Genomic DNA, 22,353 nt, shown 5'->3' on the forward strand with positions numbered 1-22,353 from the left:
CAAAGCAATTAGAAATAACTATGATTGGTCCATCTGGACCAGCGCTGATAAAAATAACAAAGACCACATGGGTAATCTCATTGCGCTAAGGCCCACCCATTTCCATCATTCTTTGTTTTCTACTCATTGTTTCAAACTCTCACTCTATTTCTTTGAACGGAAACACACACACACACACACACACACACACACGCACACACACACACACACACACATATATATATATATATATATACATAACTGTATTACTAGTTCTTAGTCTTCTTACACATCAAAATAAAATTGTGTTGTATCAAAACATCCGGGGTAGCCCAATCAAATGTCTCTTCATGACGTCATGCGTGTAGTGGCTCCTCATTGGCCCGGGAACTGTGTTGGCAGCATGTAGCACTGTTTGAATCTTTGCTTGATAGAAGACCTCGAAACAACGATATTAAAGTGCTGGTAAATAATGCTTTGGTTTTGTGTTTTGATTGCCTGAAATTTGTAGACATTGCGAAACATATGGTATCGTCGCTTAGTCGTTTTGCATTTACCAATTGTAATAGCTTTGTATGTGAACTGAAGAATACGTTTTGTTTTACGATATTTAATGTGAGATAAGCGCTTTGAATTTACGTATTGACGTGGGTTTTTAACGCATCCGCACTAATCTCACAGGTGAAAACTGTTCAGTTGTCTATCGAGAGTATAAGAGAGAACACTGTAATTAGCATCCTGCAGCTAACAGTTGGTTGCTTTTGGTCTGTTGCAGTCTAGTACTATTGAGCTGACGTTGTGTGGCCATGCGGCACAATAAATCGGCACATAAGCGAAAGCCATCGACCCCCAGGCGCCGATCTCCCCCAGAGCCGCTACCGCCTCCCTCGACATCCAGAGCCAGGCGCACCAGCGGACCCTCCGGTGAGCTCTCTTCTGTTGGCTTCCTTAACAGTATGCGTAATGCAAGTATTCATGCAATGCATGTTTCCACGCGATTTATGGGTCAGGTGGGTGACGTAGTGATTAAATACACAATTATCGTCATCATTAGCGTAATGTAAACTGCTGCTTCTTTTGATGCAGCAGTTTGTAGCAGTTTTTTTTTTTTTGATTACGTGGTTATTTACACCAGCCATGAGAACAGTTCAACAAACCAAGAGAGCTTGCAATTTTATATTTGTCTATTTTGGCTAAAATATAACTTGAGTTATTTCAATAGCAAACAAATTCAGCGGTGTGTATGTGTGTGTGTGTGTGTGTGTGTGTGTGTGTGTATAATATATGTTTCTCTCTCTCCGGTTCTATATAGCTAATTACCATAATTAAAAACTTGATAAATCTTACAACAAATTGTAGGGGGAAAAAAAACTTATCATATTTACAAACTTATCGCAGACTTATTTTTGTTTAATCAGTCTTATCAGTCTTTCTTTTTTCATTCATATTAATCGTTAAAAAGCAACATAATTCTTGTTTCTTAGTAATAGTAAAACTAATTTAAATACTAAAGATAAGAAGTTAATTTTAAAACATGATTTCACATTCGGCAGATGGAGACAAGCACTGAATGTTAATCTTTTCGAACTCTATTCTCTGTTAAGAATCTCTTTTCTCTGTTTACTGTTAAAAATAGTAAACTGAAATCTCTCCCAGGGGCATTCTTTGGTTTATTGGACGGTCATATTAACCCTATTTTCTGGTGAACTAAACATGCAAAATGTGAACTGTTTACTGTGCTTTCTGTACTAGAAGCGTCTCCGCGCAAGAGACACAGGTTTCGCCCTGGCACTCGAGCTCTGATGGAGATCCGCAAATATCAGAAGTCTACTGATTTGTTGCTGCGCAAGGCCCCGTTTTCAAGACTGGTATTGCTGCATCAGTGCATCCTTCAACAATCACCTCAGATCTCATGATAAGCCTTTTGAGACCTAATAATTAAAAATGTGAAAAAGCTGTTTTCGTGGATGTATCAGTAATGTAATTATTTTTTTCCTCCTGACAGGTGCGAGAGGTGTGTCAGACATTCAGTCGAGAACACATGATGTGGCAGGGATATGCTCTAATGGCTTTACAGGAGGTTGGTGAAAATTTTATATTTATTTATTTATTATTATTTATTTTTTTCATTTATATTGTTTATATAAAGAAGAGTTCCGGCACAGGGTGTAAATAGCTAATATATCTAACTCACTGCCAGAGGCCAACTGTTAACTTGAAATCGCATCATATGACCCCTTTAAAGTGTTACAAGCTGTTTGTGAATAGCTAAGATCCCTAAAGTAAAGGGATCTTTACTTTAGGGATCTTTACATTTCATTACACAGAATACACAAACTTATTTTCTTTTTAGCAACATCAAATTACCCCTTTAAATTAACTATTAAAATGTGCGTCTTCTGTATTTTTATTATGTTTGAAGGTGATCGAAAATCAAAAAGTGAAAGAAGATTTAAAGAGTAAAAATGTTTTTTTTAAAGAAAAGTATATTTTTAGGCCAATACAAAGGTAAAAAGTCACTGTAATGTGTTCTGAGGTTTCAAATTTTGTAATTTCATTTCAACTGAAAGATGAGGGTAGTAATAAAGTTGTCCAATAGAGGGACCCACAGGATAATAAATCTGGTGCACTGTTAATGGTTTTACATAATTCTGTACCAACAGCAGCACCACAACAAAAAATATTGGAACACATCCCCTTTAACTCTTAACTATTTTAATGCTAATAATTAAAAATAATAATATGTAACCTTCAGATTGCAAACAGCTTTCAAATGCAGTGTAAATGCAGACTAATTGACCCTTTGATAAGCCACGCCTGAAAACCGCCAAAGGCCAATTGTGGCTTAGCAACCATAGCTAAGCACAGGAGGTCTGGCAAGCTTTCGAGCAAGGAAAACATGCCGAAGCATTGTGCAAACAAATGTAGTTGTTCTCTCGTTTGAGAACAAATACCTTTTAATTAAATCAGTAAAAATTGACTCTGGTGTCATGGCAACATCACCTCCTCGGGTGTGCATTTTTCAGATATTTTATTTCAAGACATCTTTAAGAAGTTTGTCTTTTAAAACGCATCCAAATCAGTCAGAATCGCTGATTATTAATGGAATTTTGTTGTGTTGCGCTGCTTGTGTCGAGTGTAGACGGAGTTAGTTATATGGAAAAAATAAAATATAAATATCGTACCAAATTTAGTTTGATGGCTGAGCCTCTTTCAGTTGGTTTAACAATTTTAACATAACTTTTGATATTTTTGATATTTATAAGCCACTGGTCCAATTTGATTGTAGTTGTTTTTTCTCAAACTCAGTCGCACCAAATCTGCTGTATAGGTGACCAGATTTTTGCATTGGAAATCAAGGACATATTCTATTTGAGTGGTCAAAAAATAATTGAAATCTCATGTAATTGTTTATGAATTAAAAACATGGGGACAGTACATTTAATTTTGTTTTTAACTGTAGATTCCGTATACTGTTATTAAAATTATTAAAATTTAGACCTATGGAAATGATTAATAGCAACCATTGTAAATAGCATACAGTTTAAAAAATTATCTGGTGCATTTTCCCTCAATCTTACCTATGAATTATAGCCATTCAACATTATGGTATAATTGAAAGCCATTATTTAAAAAGGTTCAGAAGGTTGAACTGTTAAATCAGTGCTGTCTTTTTAAAACCTGATGCACATGACGCGGATCTGACACGTACATTTTCTCCCAACTTTTTATGGTAATTTAAGACTTTATAACTCATTTATGACTGTTAACTAGGACCTCATTTACACTGCAGGTCTTGATGCCCAATTTGGATTTGTTGCCTACATCAGATTACTTTTTTTTGGCTGTGTGTTCACACGTTCTTTCAACTGTAACCCATATCCGATTCATGCGTTTACACTTGCCACACCATCTGAAACATTGCACATGCATTGTAGCCATTTATAACCTCCACATGTGTTTCCTCCTAAGAATAATGTGACCTGTGCTGACAAAATGAGTCAGAATTCCATTCTCCATTATAAGACCTTCAAAATGATTTGATTTGTTGACAAAAAATGACTGAGCCACAGCCGTTTGAAGTCGATAGAGTGAAGTCCTCCGTCTTTTATTATTAATTTCTGTAGTAATAATCACAATACAGCTAATTATTTTTCTTTGCTATTATGAATAAAAACAGATGCAATAAAAAAAAACAGTAAAACAAATAGCCTAGAAACAATGCATTACCTTTATTATTTTATATCTAAAGTAAAGCATTCATGTACGAAAAACATATCAAACGTAAAAATAACTTAAGTGTGTTCATTACAAACAAATTATTAAAACTACAAAAGCAGTTCAGTGAAGTTCAGCGAGTGATTCACTTTTTTATTTTGTTGCTAGATTAACATATGATACATGATACTAGACATCCTATAGCCTGCTGCAGGGGTTTTCTAACTTTTTTGACAGCTTATCCCATTTGACCTAAATTATGTATTTGAAGTACCCCCTGAGATTTTAAATACATATTTCAATTATTTAATGGCACCTTTGCAAGTTTAACTTTAAATACATGTATTTTTTTTTTTCATCAGTTTTAAAGTTTTAGTAGTATTTACACAGCTATTATTATTACTCTCAACAAATCATTAAAATTCATATTACTGTTATTTACAATGCAGTTACATTTCTTTCCCCAAAAGATTTCTTTATAACGGATAATTATATTACACTATATTAATTATTTATTACACTTAAGATTTTACATTTCCATCACATTTGTATAAACCTGTAACATTTCTTTGCATTTTTTTGTATTATTATTATTGTTATTGTTATTAGTATTTATTCATATGCATACCATGTACACCAACTCACAATCCCTCATGAAACACCAGGGGTTCGTGAAACCTGCTTTGGGAAACCCTGGCCTACTGTAATGTACAGATCTAATATAATGTACACATCAGAAGGTTTCCCCAACAGTTCACCAAGTGTTCAGTTAAGACTTGGATCGTGACGGGATCGCGTGCCGCCATAAGCGCGGCAAGCACCATTATGTACTCAGTTCGCAGTGAGTGGAGAAAAGGTGATCCTCTGACAAAATGTACAAATAATGTCAGATGTCGAATTACTACCTTGATCATTTTTGCAGTGGGTGCTGCATTTGTATTTTAATTAACACCCTTTTAGGGCGCCCCTGAATATAACCAGTGCAAATTTACACAAATTTTTCCAGTACGGGTCACACATGACATAATTGAACTGTGAAGACGTACCAAATTGTTGCAGTTTTAATGTCATAAAGAATGCAATGCCTCAAATCCGATCTGCCTGTTTACATGACAGTCGCATTGGCACATATCTGATTTATATCCAATTTATTTCCACATATGAATGAGGCCTGAAACCGATCTCGAAATATCTGAATGCATGCATTTATTTTACCCTGTTTACTCTATCATAGAACAGATCAGATCTGTGCCACAAATAAACTCAGAATTGGGTCACATTTAACTGGCAGTGTAAACAAGGCCAAGGTAACTGACAAAAACCACGCATTTTGACATAATTGTTTGTGTTTTCGTGCATTGAAGCGCTACTGGTGGAACTGTATGAAGTAGCTCAGCATCTATGTCTAGGGACAAGCTGGCCATCACTGCTCTGACCTGCTCTGGCTATAAGAAGACTTCTGTAACTGCCACCTCCACTTCCTGCTGGATGCGTTAGCACAACTAAACGGCCAGGAGACCCCTCAGCAGTGCTGTGCCAGGCCTGATGATCAAGGAGGCTCCCACAGAAACCTCTGATCTCAGCCACCTAAAACCGCAACATGAAGCCGGATGGCTGGTGCTGACGAGTGTTTAGTAAACACTGTAACTGAGCACTACAAAGGGAACTCACAGAGTTTATTAGTAGACACATAACCACCACAAATTTAATACACAAGTATATCTCTTTGTATTAAGTAAGTATTTGTATTATATATTGTATTCTCATTTGTATTATAAGTATTACCTCTCTGTGAGGGTTACATACTCACCCACCCTCCTGCGCTGGAGCCCCGCTCAAGGGGTGCCTCCTTTTAGTCCAGACCATCAATAAGGAGGTTGCTATGAATATAGAACCAGCCAAAAACATTATAGGTCCAGCATAGGATACCGTTATGCTAGAGGTTTCCTCCTAACCTCGATTAGGTGGAGAGCTGCTGGTTACAGGGGAATTAGGAAGGGGAGGATAAAAGCAGAAGTTAAAAATCCCCAAAGGAAATGAGTAGATACCTAGGTATTGCTCTGATTCGGACAAGAACGTTTCCTTGTCTGGATCACATCCTTTAGGTTCTGCTTACTTCCTCGTGACCCATGATTCCTCTTACTTCTGCCCGCAGGAGAGGGAGGAGCGCGAGTCGCAACACTAGCCTTCTGTGTCTGTCTTTGATCCTCAGATTGAGACAGGGAAAGACCCCTATTTGTTCGGGCTCAGACATGAACCTTCGTAGAACGAAGGATCTGAAAGCCGCGAAGCATGCCTTTGTCTCCCTGATCTTCTCGATCACGGTCTCAATGGAAATACCGAAAAGTTCAGAAGGCGAAACCTGAGCATCGAGAAGAAAGCCTTTTCTTTCTTCCTGGTGTCTGCCAGGTTTATCCACAGATGTTTCTCCGCTACCACCATGGCCGCCATAGTCCTGCCCATGGTGGAGGCGGCCTGCTGGAGAGAAATTTGTGGTGCAGCTCAGCTACCTGATCAGGAGAAAGGCCTCTATCCAGGTCTCTTAGCAGATCAGTCTGATATGCTTGAAGCACCACCATCGTGTGTAAGAAAGCCACAGCCTGACCTGCTGCTGCCTATGCCTTGCCATTTAAGTGAGATGTATTTCTTGAAGGGGCTTAGATGGAAAGGAGGGAGATTACGCCCAATCCCAATTCTATCCCTTAGCCCTTCCCCTTTCCCCTATAGCCCCTTTCACACTGCACGTCGGACCCGCAATATTCCCGTAACATTGCCTGGTCGCCTTCTGTGTGAAAGCAACCACGTCCCGGAATTGATTACCGAATCGAACCCGGGTCGGGGACATAGTAACATTGCGGTAATCGATCCGGAACGAGCGCTGTGTGAACAAAAGCCAGATCTAATTCGGTATCGAAGTGATGACGCGCGTTATCGCGCGACTCTTTTACCGGCTGTTTTGAAGGAAGATCAACATTCGCGACGAAAACACATGTGCAAACTGTAATGAAGCAGAGATCAGTTAGTTCCTCACTTTCCGCGCTGACGCAGAGATCGTTTGCTTGCTTCAGTTAAAGTGTAACGTGCCAAGCGTTGTCGACTCGTACATTACACGTCACGCGCTGATGTCACGTGTCGTTACGGGATCTTCAGGGGTTGTGTTTGAAAGCACGCACATATACCGGGTCATCACTGGCTGTGTGAAAGTGCCAAATCTAGCGACCAGGGAACAATTACAGGAACACTTTACCGCTGTATTTGCCGGAATGGCAGTGTGAAAGGGGCTTATGTTTCACACGTTCACGTGAAGGGGTAGGGGTGTCTCGATTCTCTTTTGGTTGGAGGGGAAGGGGTAGGGGGAAGGGCCAGATAGCCATATAGACACACAAATGTAAGCTTTTTTTGGCATAAATAAAGATTTTAACGAAAAGTATTCATTTGTTTTATGTTACATTCAATTGTGAGTTAATATTAACGGTCATGTTCCTCAAAGAAATGTTTGCAAAAAATCGCTAATATTTGCTAACGTCATATCATTACAGACTGCATGATAGTGCCACAGCATATGTGTCAAATATTCTGAAATATTGGCTATTCGAGAGAGAAAGAGAGCGAGAGAGAGAGAAATGGAGGTTGCGTGTATTCATGTCTGTGCATTTACTTAAAACCAGCGATTGTGTCCTCTCGTCGCTGGAAAATATAATGTAGCGATTCATTATTCAAACTGTATTTAATTAAAGGTGTGAGCTTCGTGATTTCCAATGTGTGTGTCAGTAAGCAGCTCATTAATACATAACGATAATTAAAGGCTCTAATGCACACCAGCACACCAGTATATGTGTGTATTGTAAGAGCTAGACGACAAATGATGACGCATGACGGCATGGTAGTGGTCTCCCAATCCTTAGGGATTCTGACTCTGTTTCAAGGGACAAGGTGGAGTTGTAGGCAGAGGGGTAGGGGAAGGGGTATGAAATAGAATTGGGATTGGGCCTAAGAGAGGGTGTCTGCCCCACAGAAAGAAAGCTCTTTGTACAGGGGGCATCCTCTCATAGCCACTTTCGAACATTGTCTCGATGTCGGCCCGACTCTAATGCCAAAACTGATGTATGTGAGAAGAAAATGGCATCTTTCATTTCTTTTCAATCTACTGCTCTCTCGGGGCAAGTCCAACTTTGCCGTGGCACGATCCATAACCTCCAGCAGCTCTACATACGCAGGGCAGGAGGATTGAGAAGGCTCAGCCTCAGCTTCTTCACCATCCTCAAATATATCCTGCTTTTTTCTGGGTAAAAACCCAGCAGAGCACTAACCTCAGTATCAGAAAGTGTTAAAGATATAACATCATACTCCCGAGGCTCTCTCTCGTCCGCCGCCATTACGAGCGCGAAAGGGAAAATCCCTCTCAAAACCATTGAGACAGATCCACCTGTTATTCTCATGAGCTCATTCTCCTCCGTGCTTCAGCAGTGGTGGGTCCTGAACCACAGGAAGTAGATGACTGTCTTTTTTCCTTATTTTTCTCAGAAAGAGATGAACGAGAGAGGAGCCATTTCATTTAAAAAATCGCAATTGATGCAGATTGCCTCTTCAAAGACATCACTTGCGTACTCTTCACCCAAACAAATGATGCAAATATTGTGTGTGTCATCGGGTGTCAAATAACACCGACACGAATGCAGACATCATCTAAATGCTTGCTAGTAGTCACCATGATAGACAGAGAAAGATCGCTCTTACCAGTTCTTTCAGATGCACGCTTCAAACAGAACAGTCAGTGAAGATGAAGAAGAGAATGACGTGTTCTCACAGTGCCTGTTTATAGTCGCCACGGTAGTGAGGTCAAAACACTCGTTGGTGTTTTTTCAATGTATACTTCAGACACGGGTCATGACGAGTTGTTCCCCATAGCAAACCCTAGAGGACGCAGTTCGAAGTTCCCGAAGTTCCCTTGAAAGGGAACTTAAGCTACATTGGGATTAACTATGATTTATGTCTCATCCACAATTCATTTTGCCATATTTTTGTACTGCAGTATATAATTTTTTTTCCAATATAATTTACATTGTTATTGTTTAATTGTTGCTCTTTCATGTGTTTTTAGGCTGCAGAAGCATTCATGGTCCGTCTGTTTTCTGATGCCAACCTCTGTGCCATCCATGCCAAGAGGGTGACATTGTTTCCACGTGACATACAACTCGCCCGGCGAATCAGAGGTGTTGAAAACATGTGAAGTTGGATAATCTTTGTTTTTTTGTTTTTTGATGAATTTCCTTACAGACACCTGTAAGGACACTTTCAATATTTGGTTGCATGTAATCTGTTTTCAGACCTCAAATCAAATGTTAAAATAGTTGAATATATGCAGTCAAAGAAACCAAATGTTCATATGGCATGGGATTGTACTGATATGAACTCCTTTTTAAACATTTTTAAGAATTGTAATATAAAGCATTTTATTTTGTGTTGTAAATTTGCAAAGAAATTGTTTGTTCTGATGTTGTTTTTTGATAATAAACTAATAGTTGCAGTATTGCAGTTTGTGTTGGTTGCTCTTTGGCCAGTCCACATCAGTATGTTTGAGTGTTTTAATCAGCTTTGTTCTTAAATCACATTATATTAATAATATATAGTTTTGCTAAAATTATTAAAGTTTTTGGACTAAATTGCGACACATCCTTGCACTTCCAAGTGCCACATTATCAAAGCTTTTTATATTAGAATTAGTTTCAGTCCTTTTATCTGATTAGATGCAGCACTGTGATTTTTATTTAATTAAATTTTTTGCTGTTTAATATTTTGTGATTTTATTTTTTTAATATTCAAAACCGTTAAACCTATCAAGGAATGGCACATAATTATAACAACATAACTATTAATGTCACCAAAAATACATAAAGTATCATAAAAATATTGAATAGCAATTGGCTCCTTATGATACCTCTGGCAAATCATTAGTTGGAATTGTTAACGAACACAACACAAGACACAGAAGGTGTATATAATTTTGTTTTAACTTACCAGTCATAAAACAGTTTCTGTAGTCTGGAAAGTGTGTGCTAATTTCCAAAGTGTCACTTTAACGTGAAATTGGAAATTGTGCTGGATATTGCAACTGAATATTTCAGACACAGAACAAGATGCAATGGCAAATGGCTGCATAATTCCATTTCACTTTCTAATGGCCTCTATTGTTTCATTGAATAAATGAATATGTTGTTAGTGAGAGAATATTTGGTTCAGTTGCTTTGCAAGTCCATCGGTACCTAGAAATACCTCTGAATTTTAATATTCCTGCTCTCCAGTTTTTGAGCTGCTTTCTTAAAAGCATTGTGTTAAAATGTGTTATCATGGCCCTATTTTTCTGTTTCTTCATGTAATCCCTGACAGACTGGATGATTATGGTGAGATCAGATCTCCGTGTGAAGCACTGGCTATTGTAAGACTCATTGTGCAAACAAAAATCTCTGGATTAATACAATTAATGGTAAAAATGTAAACTAATGATCCCTACTGTCACACTCAGCAAAAAATGGAAATAAATGGCTTTTTTTTTTTTTTTTTTTTTTTGGTGAAAGTACTAATAGCCTAAGATTTTGAACAGTACTGTGTGTTATAAGTTTATATAATATGGAAATCGTGTACTTTATGACCTCTCTTTCAGCTTTATGCACATGAATGGTGTTATATTTTTAATTTATTTATATGCTCAATAAAGACTGAGCAAGATTCATCACAATGAACAAATACACATGAACAAACTCCTCATTGAATAATAAGACTATTTCACAGACACGTCTCTGAAAACATGGTATACACTCACAATATATGTGTGTTATCTCTATTAAATATAGGTAAATGGGTGACAAATAGTTAAAGAAATCAAAATGTATCTGCCTAGACTATATATATATGTACACACACACACACACTTAAAAATTTGTCCAGTTAGTATACAGGCATTTGCTAAATGTGGCAGAATGGTACAAGTACATCAGTGATAGCTGTACTGAAAAAAAAGACATCAACCCTTGACACTTCAGACATCCTGAATTAAAGAGTCTTTTCTTTATGACCCTTCAAAGTCCTGTCTTGATCTTGGATAATGTCAACAAGAACAAAATATTTGAAGAATATCTTTCAGGCTTCAAACACCACATAAACTGGTCTAATTACAGTAATGTTATGTGCAAAACTGCATATAACAGGTTAATGGCATATTAAATTATTAATGTCAATATATATTGTAATATTTTTTTATTTGAAAATCAATTCCCCTATGGTCGGACAGGTAGGATCTAAACCATCTTAAAGTTTGCCCTTGAATACCCATATTTTGTAATCGATCTATAAGTATATCAAAAAGTGAAGAAAAAAAAGTTGTATCATGATCTATAGTGTCAAATGCAGCAGTAGGATTAAGTAAAACTAGTAGTAAAGTCAAGTCACCTTTATTTATATAGCGCTTTAAACAAAATACATTGCGTCAAAGCAACTGAACAGTATTCATTAAGAAAACAGTGTCTCAATAATGCAAAATGATAGTTAAAGGCAGTTCATCATTGAATTCAGTGATGTCATCTCTGTTCAGTTAAATAGTGTCTGTGCATTTATTTGAAATCAAGTCAATGATATCGCTGTAGATGAAGTGACCCCAACTAAGCAAGCCAGAGGCGACAGCAGCAAGGAACCGAAACTCCATCGATGACAGAATGGAGAAAAAAACCTTGGGAGAAACCAGGCTCAGTTGGGGGGCCAGTTCTCCTCTGGCCAGACGAAACCAGTAGTTCAATTCCAGGCTGCAGCAAAGTCAGACTGTGCAGAAGAATCATCTGTTTCCTGTGGTCTTGTCCTGGTGCTCCTCTGAGACAAGATCTTTACAGGGGATCTGTATCTGGGGCTATAGTTGTCCTGGTCTCCACTGTCTTTCAGGGATGTAGAGGTCCTTTCTAGGTGCTGATCCACCATCTGGTCTGGATACGTACTGGATCCGGGTGACTGCAGTGACCATCTGATCTGGATACAGACTGGATCTGGTGGCTACAGTGACCTCGGAATAAGAGAGAAACAGACTAATATTGGCATAGATCAGTATTGTGTATTATGGGAAGTGTTTCCGGTTTACCTAATTAATGCAGCTTAAAAATCCTTGACAAGAGTATGTCTGCCTAAGTTATTCCAGAGTTTAGGCGCTAAATAGGAAAAGGATCTGCCATCCGCAGTTGATTTTTTTGATATTCTAGCTATTATCAAATTGAGCTTTGAGAATGCAGCGGACTATTTTGCAGTAAGAACTTGTTCAAATACTGAGGTGCTAAACCATTCAGGGCTTTTTTTCTATACAATGTTTAATAGGGAGCCATGATGTTGGTTTAGAGGCAGTGATAAGTTTATTAAGATTCCTATCCTGTCCTGTAGTTGTAAAGCACTGCAATTTTTCTTTGGGTGTAATGAATGAAGCTGAATTACAAGACGCTGTAGATTCTTAATTTGTTCAGGTAAAGTTCTGATGCTATTTGATTTATTAGAAGAGAAATGCATAAAGTCATTTCGTTTGGGTGACATAAGTATATTTATAAATCTAGCCACTGTTATAAATAAAAACCTTGGATTGCTTCAATTATTTTCTATGAGTTTTAGATCTTGTCTATAGCTGGACATACTGTTTTTCCACACAATTCTAAAAACTTTAGTTAGTTTTTCTTCATTTGTGCCCAAGATTATGAGTTTTGTTCTTGAGACACAAAGAATCTTAATTGGATTCATGTCTGGGGAACGTGAGGACAAGTCATTGGCATCAATGCTTTCCAGAAACTGTCTACACTCTTTCGTCACGCCAGTGACCGACTTGCCAATTCAGGTGTTATCTGGCAAACACCTGTCAAGCTGTACAGTGCTGAGTTGTGAGAAACAGTCCCACTACAAGGAGTCTGTATCTGACAGTTTGGTCAGAAACATCACACCAGTAAGTAGCCTGCTGGAGGTCATTTTAGAGTTGCTTCAAATTGAGTTGTAATAAAATGTGATAGAAATAAATATTATTCATTGTTTTGAATTCATATATAGATTTTTGTCTGTTTTGCTCTGTCAGTGTTAGTAACAGTTTTTTTTTTTTCATACTTTCTCTAAGTTGATTTGTAACTTGATGTCATGTTTTGATGTCCTTATGTACATATATGTATATACATATGTGCACTTACATTGTATAAAAGTATTTACAAAGACGAAAAATAAATTATAATCTATTACATTTCCTGAATTCTAATGTTTAGCTCCATTGTTAAGTGCTATTTTGAGAGCACGTCCTGACAGGAATACTGTTGGGTCACTTCTGTGGATTCAGTGAGCTGAGAAAATCTGCCAAATTTTAAAAGACTGTCAAACTTAAAGCCTTGCCTGAAAGTTAACAAAGGCCTAATGTTTGAATGTTTGGACAGGACAGGACAGGACAGACAGACAGACAGACAATTTAACTTTGACCATGAAAAATGTATGTGTGTAGCAGGTAGTGGTAGAGCATTGTGTTAGCAGTGCAAAATGTTCTGGGCCCAATTCCCAGGGATAGAAGCTTTGGATAAAAGCATCTGCCAAATATGTACAGTACATACAATTTAGACATGCAACTGTGTCACTGTTTCCTATGAAACTGATGACTCCTCTTCCATGGTTCAAGCAGTAAGTATTTGTTTGCTTAGATCAAGTATTAGAGTAAGCAAAAAGTATTTGAACATTTGCTTTTTTCATACTTTATAGTATAGGAGTAGTTGTTGTGAGGATGTTGCTAAGTGGTTATCGGTGTGTACTAAACATTTTCTTGAATGCTGCTATTGCAGCTGGATATACACTGTCAGAAAAAATGTCAAAAACCCTTTAGAGGTTTACAACAGCTTGGCAATTGGGCAGTACCAATAAAGGGACAACTTATACCATATTTTACTACTATGAACCTAGTGACAAAATGTTGTACCCTTAAAGGTAAATTTTTTGCACTTTTTTCAATGATGGATGGGTGCTAACATGGCCTGATGATCTTAATTTTATACTGACCATGAGGAGACAACTGCAAAATTCTTTCTGATGTTTTTGAGCCCTCCTGGTGAACAGCAAACTCAAAACAAACTTGAGGCTTTGTGTGTGTGCGTGTGTGTGTGTGTGTATGTTAGATTGCATATGTGCCTGTTTTTCAGTAATTGTCTACTTCACCTCTGCCAGTTAAGCTGACTGTGTATCCTTGTTAAAAGAATTTTGATCACATTGTGGAGATGGTCTTGTGCGTCATAAGGATGATGTAACCAATTACCGAACAGCTATCTAGTCATTGACAATGGAAAAATCTAGCATGGGTAGGGTATTTAAAGAAGCTGCAAAGAGATGACTTCATGGAGATTCTGAACACTCTTGCAAGGTAAGTCTTAATATCAGCTCAATGAGAAAAATTTGTTAAGGATTATGTATTGCTTTTTTTATGGAATTTTCTCAACTCTCATCTATTCCTTTAATTTCAGATGAAATTCCAGGTTATTCATCTCTCTTCCACTCTTCAAACCACAATCCTTTTCTTGCTGGTGCTGCTCGTTCAGCCTCCCAGAGGTCTAATGCTGCCACACCATCCCATGGTTTATCTGCCTATGCTGGACAACCCTGAATGGGAGGCTGCATTGCTCCAGCTTCAGGCTTCACTGGGAGCTGCAGGCGGGAAAGCAGTGGTGGAGATCCAGCCCTGGGCTTTGATTCAGGAGCCGGGACCCGAGGAGCTTCTGGAAAGAGTGAAGGCAGAACTGGGATGGGGACAGAGGGGCATTGTGAAGGGCCAAAAGAGAGAAGAACTGGGATGGAAACCAATGGGAACATTCCCAGACAACCTTATAGTGGATGTGCCGTATCCTCAAGGGGGAGAGGTTGAAGAAGAGGGTGGAGAGAAGCAGAACGAGGCACTTACTTCCATTGCAGGAGGTTTACAAGCCTTCAACAGACAGAAAGGAGGATTTGGCTTTCGATTTGGCAAAAAGTGAAGGGGAAGGAGTGTGTATGTACATTATGTATGTTGGGGTTTATGTAGATATACTTTGGGGACAAATTCGTCCCTAAAAGTGAGCTAAGTCTGATGAAACCATCCCTTGGGAGGGCTTGGGGGGAGGGGGGTGATGACATAAATAATGTTTATTTAATGGAAAAAATAAAGATTATATGACATTTATTAAAAATTGTTAACAAATATTATGTGGTCCACACTTATTTTTCCACAAAACATCTTTCTCACTTAAAGTTTTATGGATGTGTGTACTCTCTCTGACATGCTCAACTTAATGTACGTTGCCAGTGAGAAAATCATTCAACTATATATTCAAAATAGGGATGTCCTGAAAATAGTTTCTATAAAGCGAAAAACTGAAATATTAAGTAGGTACACAGTGGCAGGGTTTCACAAAACCATAGCGATGGTGGGGGGTGTTGATAAATAAAGCAATTCCATTGCACACTCTACTAAAATACAGGGGGAAAAAGAAAAAAAGGGGAGAAAAGTCAATAATTAAACTAATTTGCATTGTCAGTCTTAGAATGGTATCAGACACTTAACATTATATAAAAAACAAGCTGAAACAGAGTAACAAGGTTTTGGTCGGCAAAAGTATATTGGCTAGATGGCACATACCCTACTTCTCCAGCCTTTAAACACACAAAAACATTAGCCTTTCAGAGACATAGTGTTTGGGTAAAGAAAACACTGTACTGTTCAAACAACATCAGTTTTGACAGAATTATTATTATTTTTGAAAGGCAATGTCATAGACAGAGTTAACTCATTGGGGCCAAAATTTATACAACTAAATTGCTACATATCTTGCTATTCTTGACATCTAGTCTATGGATTGAAAGAGGATTGTGCAGTAAATATACTGGACTCTATAAAAACAAAACAAATATTGGCTTGAATAGATAATAATAAATTGGTTGAAACATACTCAGTCTTAAAAGAGGTGCTTCCAGAAGTCATGGATCCTCTTCTGACATTAATCTGTCATTGTCATTAGGATATGTCCCCAAAACCTTCAAACTGGCTGTTATTAAGCCTTTCATCAAAAAACCACAACTTGACCCCAAAGAACTAGTTAATGATAGACCGATCTTAAATCTCCCTTTTCTGTCCAAGATACTAGAAAAGGTATCCTCACAATTATATTCCTTCTTAGAGAAAAATGGTATCAGTGATGATTTCCAGTCCATTTAGACTGTATAATAGTACGGAGACGCTCTCCTTAGAGTTACAAATGACCTGCTCTTATCATCTGATCGTGGGTGTATCTCTCTATTAGTGCTATTGGATCTTAGTTTTGCATTTGATACTATTGACCACAACATTCTGAATAGACTAGAAAACTTTGCTGGCATTAATGGAAGTGCATTGGCATGGTTTAAATCGTTTAAATTCTGAAAAAACAGAGGTGTTAAGTATAGGACCTAAAAACTCACTAAGACTTGATGGTTGCTCTGTCAATTCTTCGTCATCAGTTAGGAACCTAGGTGTGCTATTTGATAGCAATCTTTCCTTTGAAAGCCACATTTATAGCATTTGTAAAACTGCATTTTTCCATCTCAAAAATATATCTACATTACGACCTATGCTCTCAATGTCAAATGCAGAAATGTTAATCCATGCATTTATGACCTCAAGGTTAGATTATTGTAATGCTTTATTGGGTGGTTGTTCTGCACGCTTAGTAAACAAACTACAGCTAGTCCAAAATGCAGCAGCAAGAGTTATAACTAGAACCAGGAAGTATGACCATATTAGCCCGGTCCTGTCAACACTTGCACTTGCAGCCAACACTTGGCTCCCTATCAAACATCGTATAGATTTTAAAATATTGTTTATTACATATAAAGCCCTGAATGGTTTAGCACCTCAGTATTTGTGTGAGCTCCTTTTACATTATAATCCTCCACGTCCACTGTGATCTCAAAACTATGCCAATTTGATAATACCTATCAAAATCAACTGTGGGCAGCAGATGTTTTTCATATTTAGCGCCCAAACTCTGGAATAACCTACCTAACATTGTTCGGGAGGCAGACACACTCTGGGATTTAGACACACTCTGTCAGTTTAAATCTAATGATAATGACCCATCTCTTTATCCTGGTTTACACATAACACACTAATACACTTCTAATATTTAAATCAGTTAAAGGATTTTTAGGCTGCATTAATTAGGTATAAACTGGAACTGGGAAAACTTCCCATAACACCCGATATATATATATATATATATATATATATATATATATATATATATATATATATATATATATATATATATATATATATATATATATATATATATAGTGTTTAACTACTTTTAGTTTACTGTTAAGTTTTGCCTTTAAATCAAACAATTCACTGACTGGAGAGTTACTCTCGTAGTATGTAGCCTAATGTATGTGGCTGGGGCTACTGTATCTTGTCATTGGAGAACCAAATACGACTGTTTAAATAAAAAATATATATTTTTAATACTGTTTAATTTAGCATATTTTGTTTTGCATACATTATTTAACATAACAAGGTCGTAATATAATTATTTTAATATTACAACAGTAATAGAAACTCCGCGTGTGGTTTTTAGTGACGCTGCGAGATCTCTGGGGGGTGTGGACGAGGAACAGATTAGTATCAGTTCAATAATAAAAGCCGTCAGCTTAACAGACTTTAAAAATGTCATCTGTCACCGTTTTGTGTTTGTTTGTTCTGATCGTTTCTGCTGTACCTGTCTGGAGTGGTGAGTTAACTGTTTCGACGTAAAAAACATAGGCTACTACTTTTGTTTTTTCTTAAAACTGAAAGTAAAACAATATTTTTTTTTCTTAAAACTGAAAGTAAAACAAGCGTTCATAATGTTTACGGTTTCTCAACATGTTTGCTATTCTATTACCATTATGAGTGTTAAAAAGACTAAAATACCAAACATATTTAAACATATAAAGAGCAATATCACAAATGCTATTCAAATAAAAGGCTCTTAAGTTATGAACTTCTGTTTTCTCTTTTTTCTGTTTGTCATATCCTTGATTCGTTCCGAATATTTATATTTTTCATTTGTATAGATGGAACATACAAAGAATGCCCACCAAAGACTATTTTGGGTATGATTGGAGGACTGATCGGGGGACTGATTGTGCTGGCAGTTGTTCTAGTAGTGGTTTTCATCTTAAAGAAGAAAAATATTATTGGTGAGTATTGACTGATTAATGATAATCCACACAACATTCTTATATTTGGTGTTGTTTTAAAAATAATATTTCCCCTAAAGAAGATAATTTTTATATTGTTTGTAGTCATTTGAGTTCCACTGAACAAACATGTAGCATTCTGGTTCATAACAAATTGTGAGTGAATGATGACATGACATTTTATTTACATTCATTTCATTTTACTATTCCTTTAACAAATACAAATCTTAATAGAGATGTTTAAACAAATATTATTGGATGTACTTGTATAGATAAGATTATAGTGGGGAAGATGCCATTTTATGCAACATGTTTCTGCCCCAGAGCTTTTGGACCACTGTTATTTTTACATTAGTATTACAGTGCAAATATTATTCAGAATATTTTTTTTTTCCTGTCATGCCCTTTAGGTTTCAACTGCAGTAATAACCAGGAATGTAGCATTAATGAAGAGCATGTTTCTCTGCAAGGTACCAGTATCCCTCTCCCAATATTTAATTAGTCTTATGCAACAGGCTATGTTAAAATACACTTTAACATCTCACTGTTTCTTCATCAAGGACCAGCGAATGCTAGTAATAGATCTGACAGCAATGCGAGCTCATCTCAGGTGGATGGAACCACTCCTGGTAATTATGATATTCCATTTACCAGGGAGTTGTTAATTATATGTATATACAAATTGTTCATTAAATGTCTGCTGTAAGCAAAATGTACAGGCATTGGTGATACATGTCGAGTGGATATACCTTTTACTACTCCAGAATCTCTGATGTGACTTGTATTGCTGCTTTACTTGAACTTACGATTGTTACACTACATCTAGATGATGGACTCAATACAGTAACTGCAGGAAGGGAGTGCAGTGCTGACTCTGACTCAGGTGAATATGCCACTCATGCTTTTCTTTAAATAATGCACCAAAATCAGAATGCATCATTTAATACACAATTTGTCTTCCTGTAATCTAAACTGGTCTCATTGTAAACCTCATTGCACACACACACACACACACACACACACACACACACACACAGCAAAGCATCATTAGTTTTATATGCAAGCTTATCAACACTGTACGTGCTGCCTTTTTCCTATTTGCATTTTTATTTTATTCTTATTTTTTATTGACTGATTGATGCATCCCTAGTTATTATGGCTTCTCATGCACAGCACTGAAGAACTTTTATATTTTACCGTTCCTCAACAGGACTAGAGATTGGTTCAACTCCAGACAGCAGTTCTACTAACTCTCAGGATACAGTAAACCACATGGTAACTTATATTTTACATGTAATATCAGTGGAGCCAAAGGGATCACATTGACACTTTTCTATTTTTCCATAGCCTAGGGTAGCACAGGAAAAGTCTCGTGGTCAACAAAATGTAAGATTAGATTTGTTATGGGGTTAGAGATTTGAACTAGCAGGGATAGGGAACCAGTGGGAGGTGCAGAGAACACAAGTTACATATGAATATTTGGGAAGGCTGAACATCATCCTGGAAGAACTGCAAATATTTGATTAAACACCTGGATAGATACAACCCAAAGCAAGTTAAGAGTTTTCAGTCAAAAGCAGACCTCAGGGTCAGTACCAGGATGTGTAGCTATATTTACTGAGAGTCCCTACACATTGAAGTGAACTCTATTCTACATTTGGGAATAGTGGAAATACATTGATTTCAAACAGGATGGTGTAGAGTAGTGTAGCTCTGAATAAAACATGTCTTAGATATATACTCACATGGAAATGATCAAACATTGGTTGCCTAATATTTAGCCACTACTAATAGTAAATTCAATGACAAACATTTATGTCTGTGTTTCAGTGTGAGGACTCCAGTAGTCAAAGCCAGCCTGCAGATGCACAATCACTACTACAACAGAAAACTGATTCAGACGCATAACATCACTGAACATTTGTAATGGCGGATCTGTGGTATTTGTCATTGTCAATGCTGACAGTCATGACAATAATTAGGTTTTTGAGGTTGCATGTAGATAAATCCTCTCTGTCTTTCTGTCCCATTTTTCATATAATCTGGATCTTTTAAATCACTTTGCTTGAGATACAGTTGTCCATATTAAACACCCAAAGAAAATTATTTTTATATGAACAGAGCTGAGGTTTCAGACTTATTATTATTATAAAGGGCCAGAGTGGACATATTTTCATTATATTTGATATGTTTAATACCATCTTTAAAAGTATTTGATAGTTTTAGTATAAATGAAAATAATTGCAGAACACACTTGAGCAATTATCTAATTTCCTAATAATTATCTTAAACATCCTATATAAATGTGATAATTTTTTAACTCTTAAATGTCTTACTCTGTAAAAATTATTAATATTGTGATTGTTTTACATTAGTTGACTAATTTTGCTTTAATACACTTAATTTATGCAGACAATGCAATAATCATTAGAATCATTCTTCATGAAACCAAAAGAACCAGTGCTATCAATGAATGTCTGTCTTGTGGGATCTATTTATTCTTTATATCTATATCTATATCTATTTATCTATTTATCTATCTATCTATCTATCTATCTATCTATCTATCTATCTATCTATCTATCTATATCTATATATATATATATATCTATATCTATATATATATATATATATAGATATATATATATATATATATCGAAATGGAAAAATTTAGTTTAAAAATGCTAGAAATGTGGATTTCAAAGGAAAGATTCTGATTGCGAAGAATTGACAGAGCAGCCATCAAGTCTTAGACAGTGTTCTATTTTAATACCTGCAGAGTTTTTAGGTCCTATAATTAACGACTATAGTTAACAAAAAAAAAAAAAGAAATTGCTTCTCATCCAGGTTTTTACATCGACTATGCATTCCGTAAATTATTCAAATTGGTATGTTTCTCTGGACCTCGAAGAAATATAGAGCTGAGTATCATCAGCATAACAGTGAAAGCTAACACTGTGCCTCCTGATCATATTTAACAAGGGTAAGATGTAAAGCGTGAAAAGGAATGGCCTTAGTACTGAGCCTTAACTGTCATTTTGCATTATTGACACACTGTTTTCCTAATGAATGTTGTTCAGTTGCTTTGACGCAATTTATTTTGTTTAAACTGCTATATAAATAAAGGTGACTTGACTTGACCTTGAGGTAATATACTGCACTAGTCCAATTACACTAGTACACTAGTACAATTTGAACCATGCCAATGCACTTCCATTAATGCCAGCAAAGTGTTCAAGTCTATGCAAAAGAATGCTGTGGTCAATTGTGTCAAACGCAGCACTAAGATCCAATAGCACTTATCAGAGAGAGATACAGCCACGATCAGATGATCAAGAGCAGATCATTTGTAACTCTAAGGAGAGCGGTCTCAGAATTCCTCACAGATACCACTTTTCTCTAAGAAGGAATATAATTGTGAGGATACTACCTTTTCTAGTATCTTGGACAGAAAAGGACAATTTGAGATCAGTCTGTAATTTACTAGTTAACTATTCTAACTACGTAGTATCTAACACTTTTATTAATTATATACCAGGATAGCAATTATTAAGCAGGGTCATGTTTCAGGTTTTGAAATTGAATTCTTGAATTAATTTATCAAAACAAGATTCTATTGGATAAACAAATTATGAAAAAACAAATGGAGAATTAGGAATTTCAGTTTATCCATGTTCTTAATTAATCCTGTAAGCATTGCTTTCAAATGTTGGTAAATGTTGAGTCTTAATTTATAGTATTATTAAACGCATTAAAATACTAGATTTAGTCTGTTTAAAACAATTAATTCATGTGAACTAGGGCCTCATTAACACACAGGCTTCAATGGGCTGAAGCCCAGGGACCTACACATGGGAGGGGCCTAATGAGCCTTATAATTATTGTATGTATGGGTGTTTGCAGTGACAACAGGGTTCTGTAAACAAACGA

General features: G+C 36.6%; 1 protein-coding gene across 3 annotated transcripts; it reads left to right on the plus strand.

Annotated features, from left to right (window-relative positions):
• Nucleotides 1-284: 284 nt before the first annotated feature.
• On the plus strand, nt 285-9,727 carry LOC127935820 (histone H3-like centromeric protein A). 3 transcript variants are annotated; one of them, XM_052534016.1, is made up of 5 exons: nt 285-444; nt 755-903; nt 1,735-1,847; nt 1,985-2,059; nt 9,299-9,727. In XM_052534016.1, exons 2-5 carry the CDS (start codon nt 786-788, stop codon nt 9,425-9,427), a joined length of 435 nt encoding a protein of 144 aa, XP_052389976.1. In that variant the 5' UTR covers nt 285-444; nt 755-785; the 3' UTR covers nt 9,428-9,727. The 3 variants fall into 3 exon arrangements, with proteins under 3 accessions (XP_052389976.1, XP_052389974.1, XP_052389975.1); XM_052534014.1 differs by having other exon boundaries at nt 286-444; nt 1,732-1,847; XM_052534015.1 differs by having other exon boundaries at nt 417-660; nt 1,732-1,847.
• Nucleotides 9,728-22,353: the final 12,626 nt, after the last annotated feature.

This window comes from Carassius gibelio, chromosome A19, assembly GCF_023724105.1.
Source record: "Carassius gibelio isolate Cgi1373 ecotype wild population from Czech Republic chromosome A19, carGib1.2-hapl.c, whole genome shotgun sequence".
Lineage (NCBI taxonomy): Eukaryota > Metazoa > Chordata > Actinopteri > Cypriniformes > Cyprinidae > Carassius > Carassius gibelio.

Coding starts and splice junctions, on each gene's coding strand:
- LOC127935820 (XM_052534014.1), top strand. CDS start 786: ATGCGGCACAATAAATCGGCACATAAGCGAAAGCCATCGACCCCCAGG. Junction 1,848..1,984: donor AGGCCCCGTTTTCAAGACTG/GTATTGCTGCAT, acceptor TCCTCCTGACAG/GTGCGAGAGGTGTGTCAGAC. Junction 2,060..9,298: donor CTCTAATGGCTTTACAGGAG/GTTGGTGAAAAT, acceptor ATGTGTTTTTAG/GCTGCAGAAGCATTCATGGT.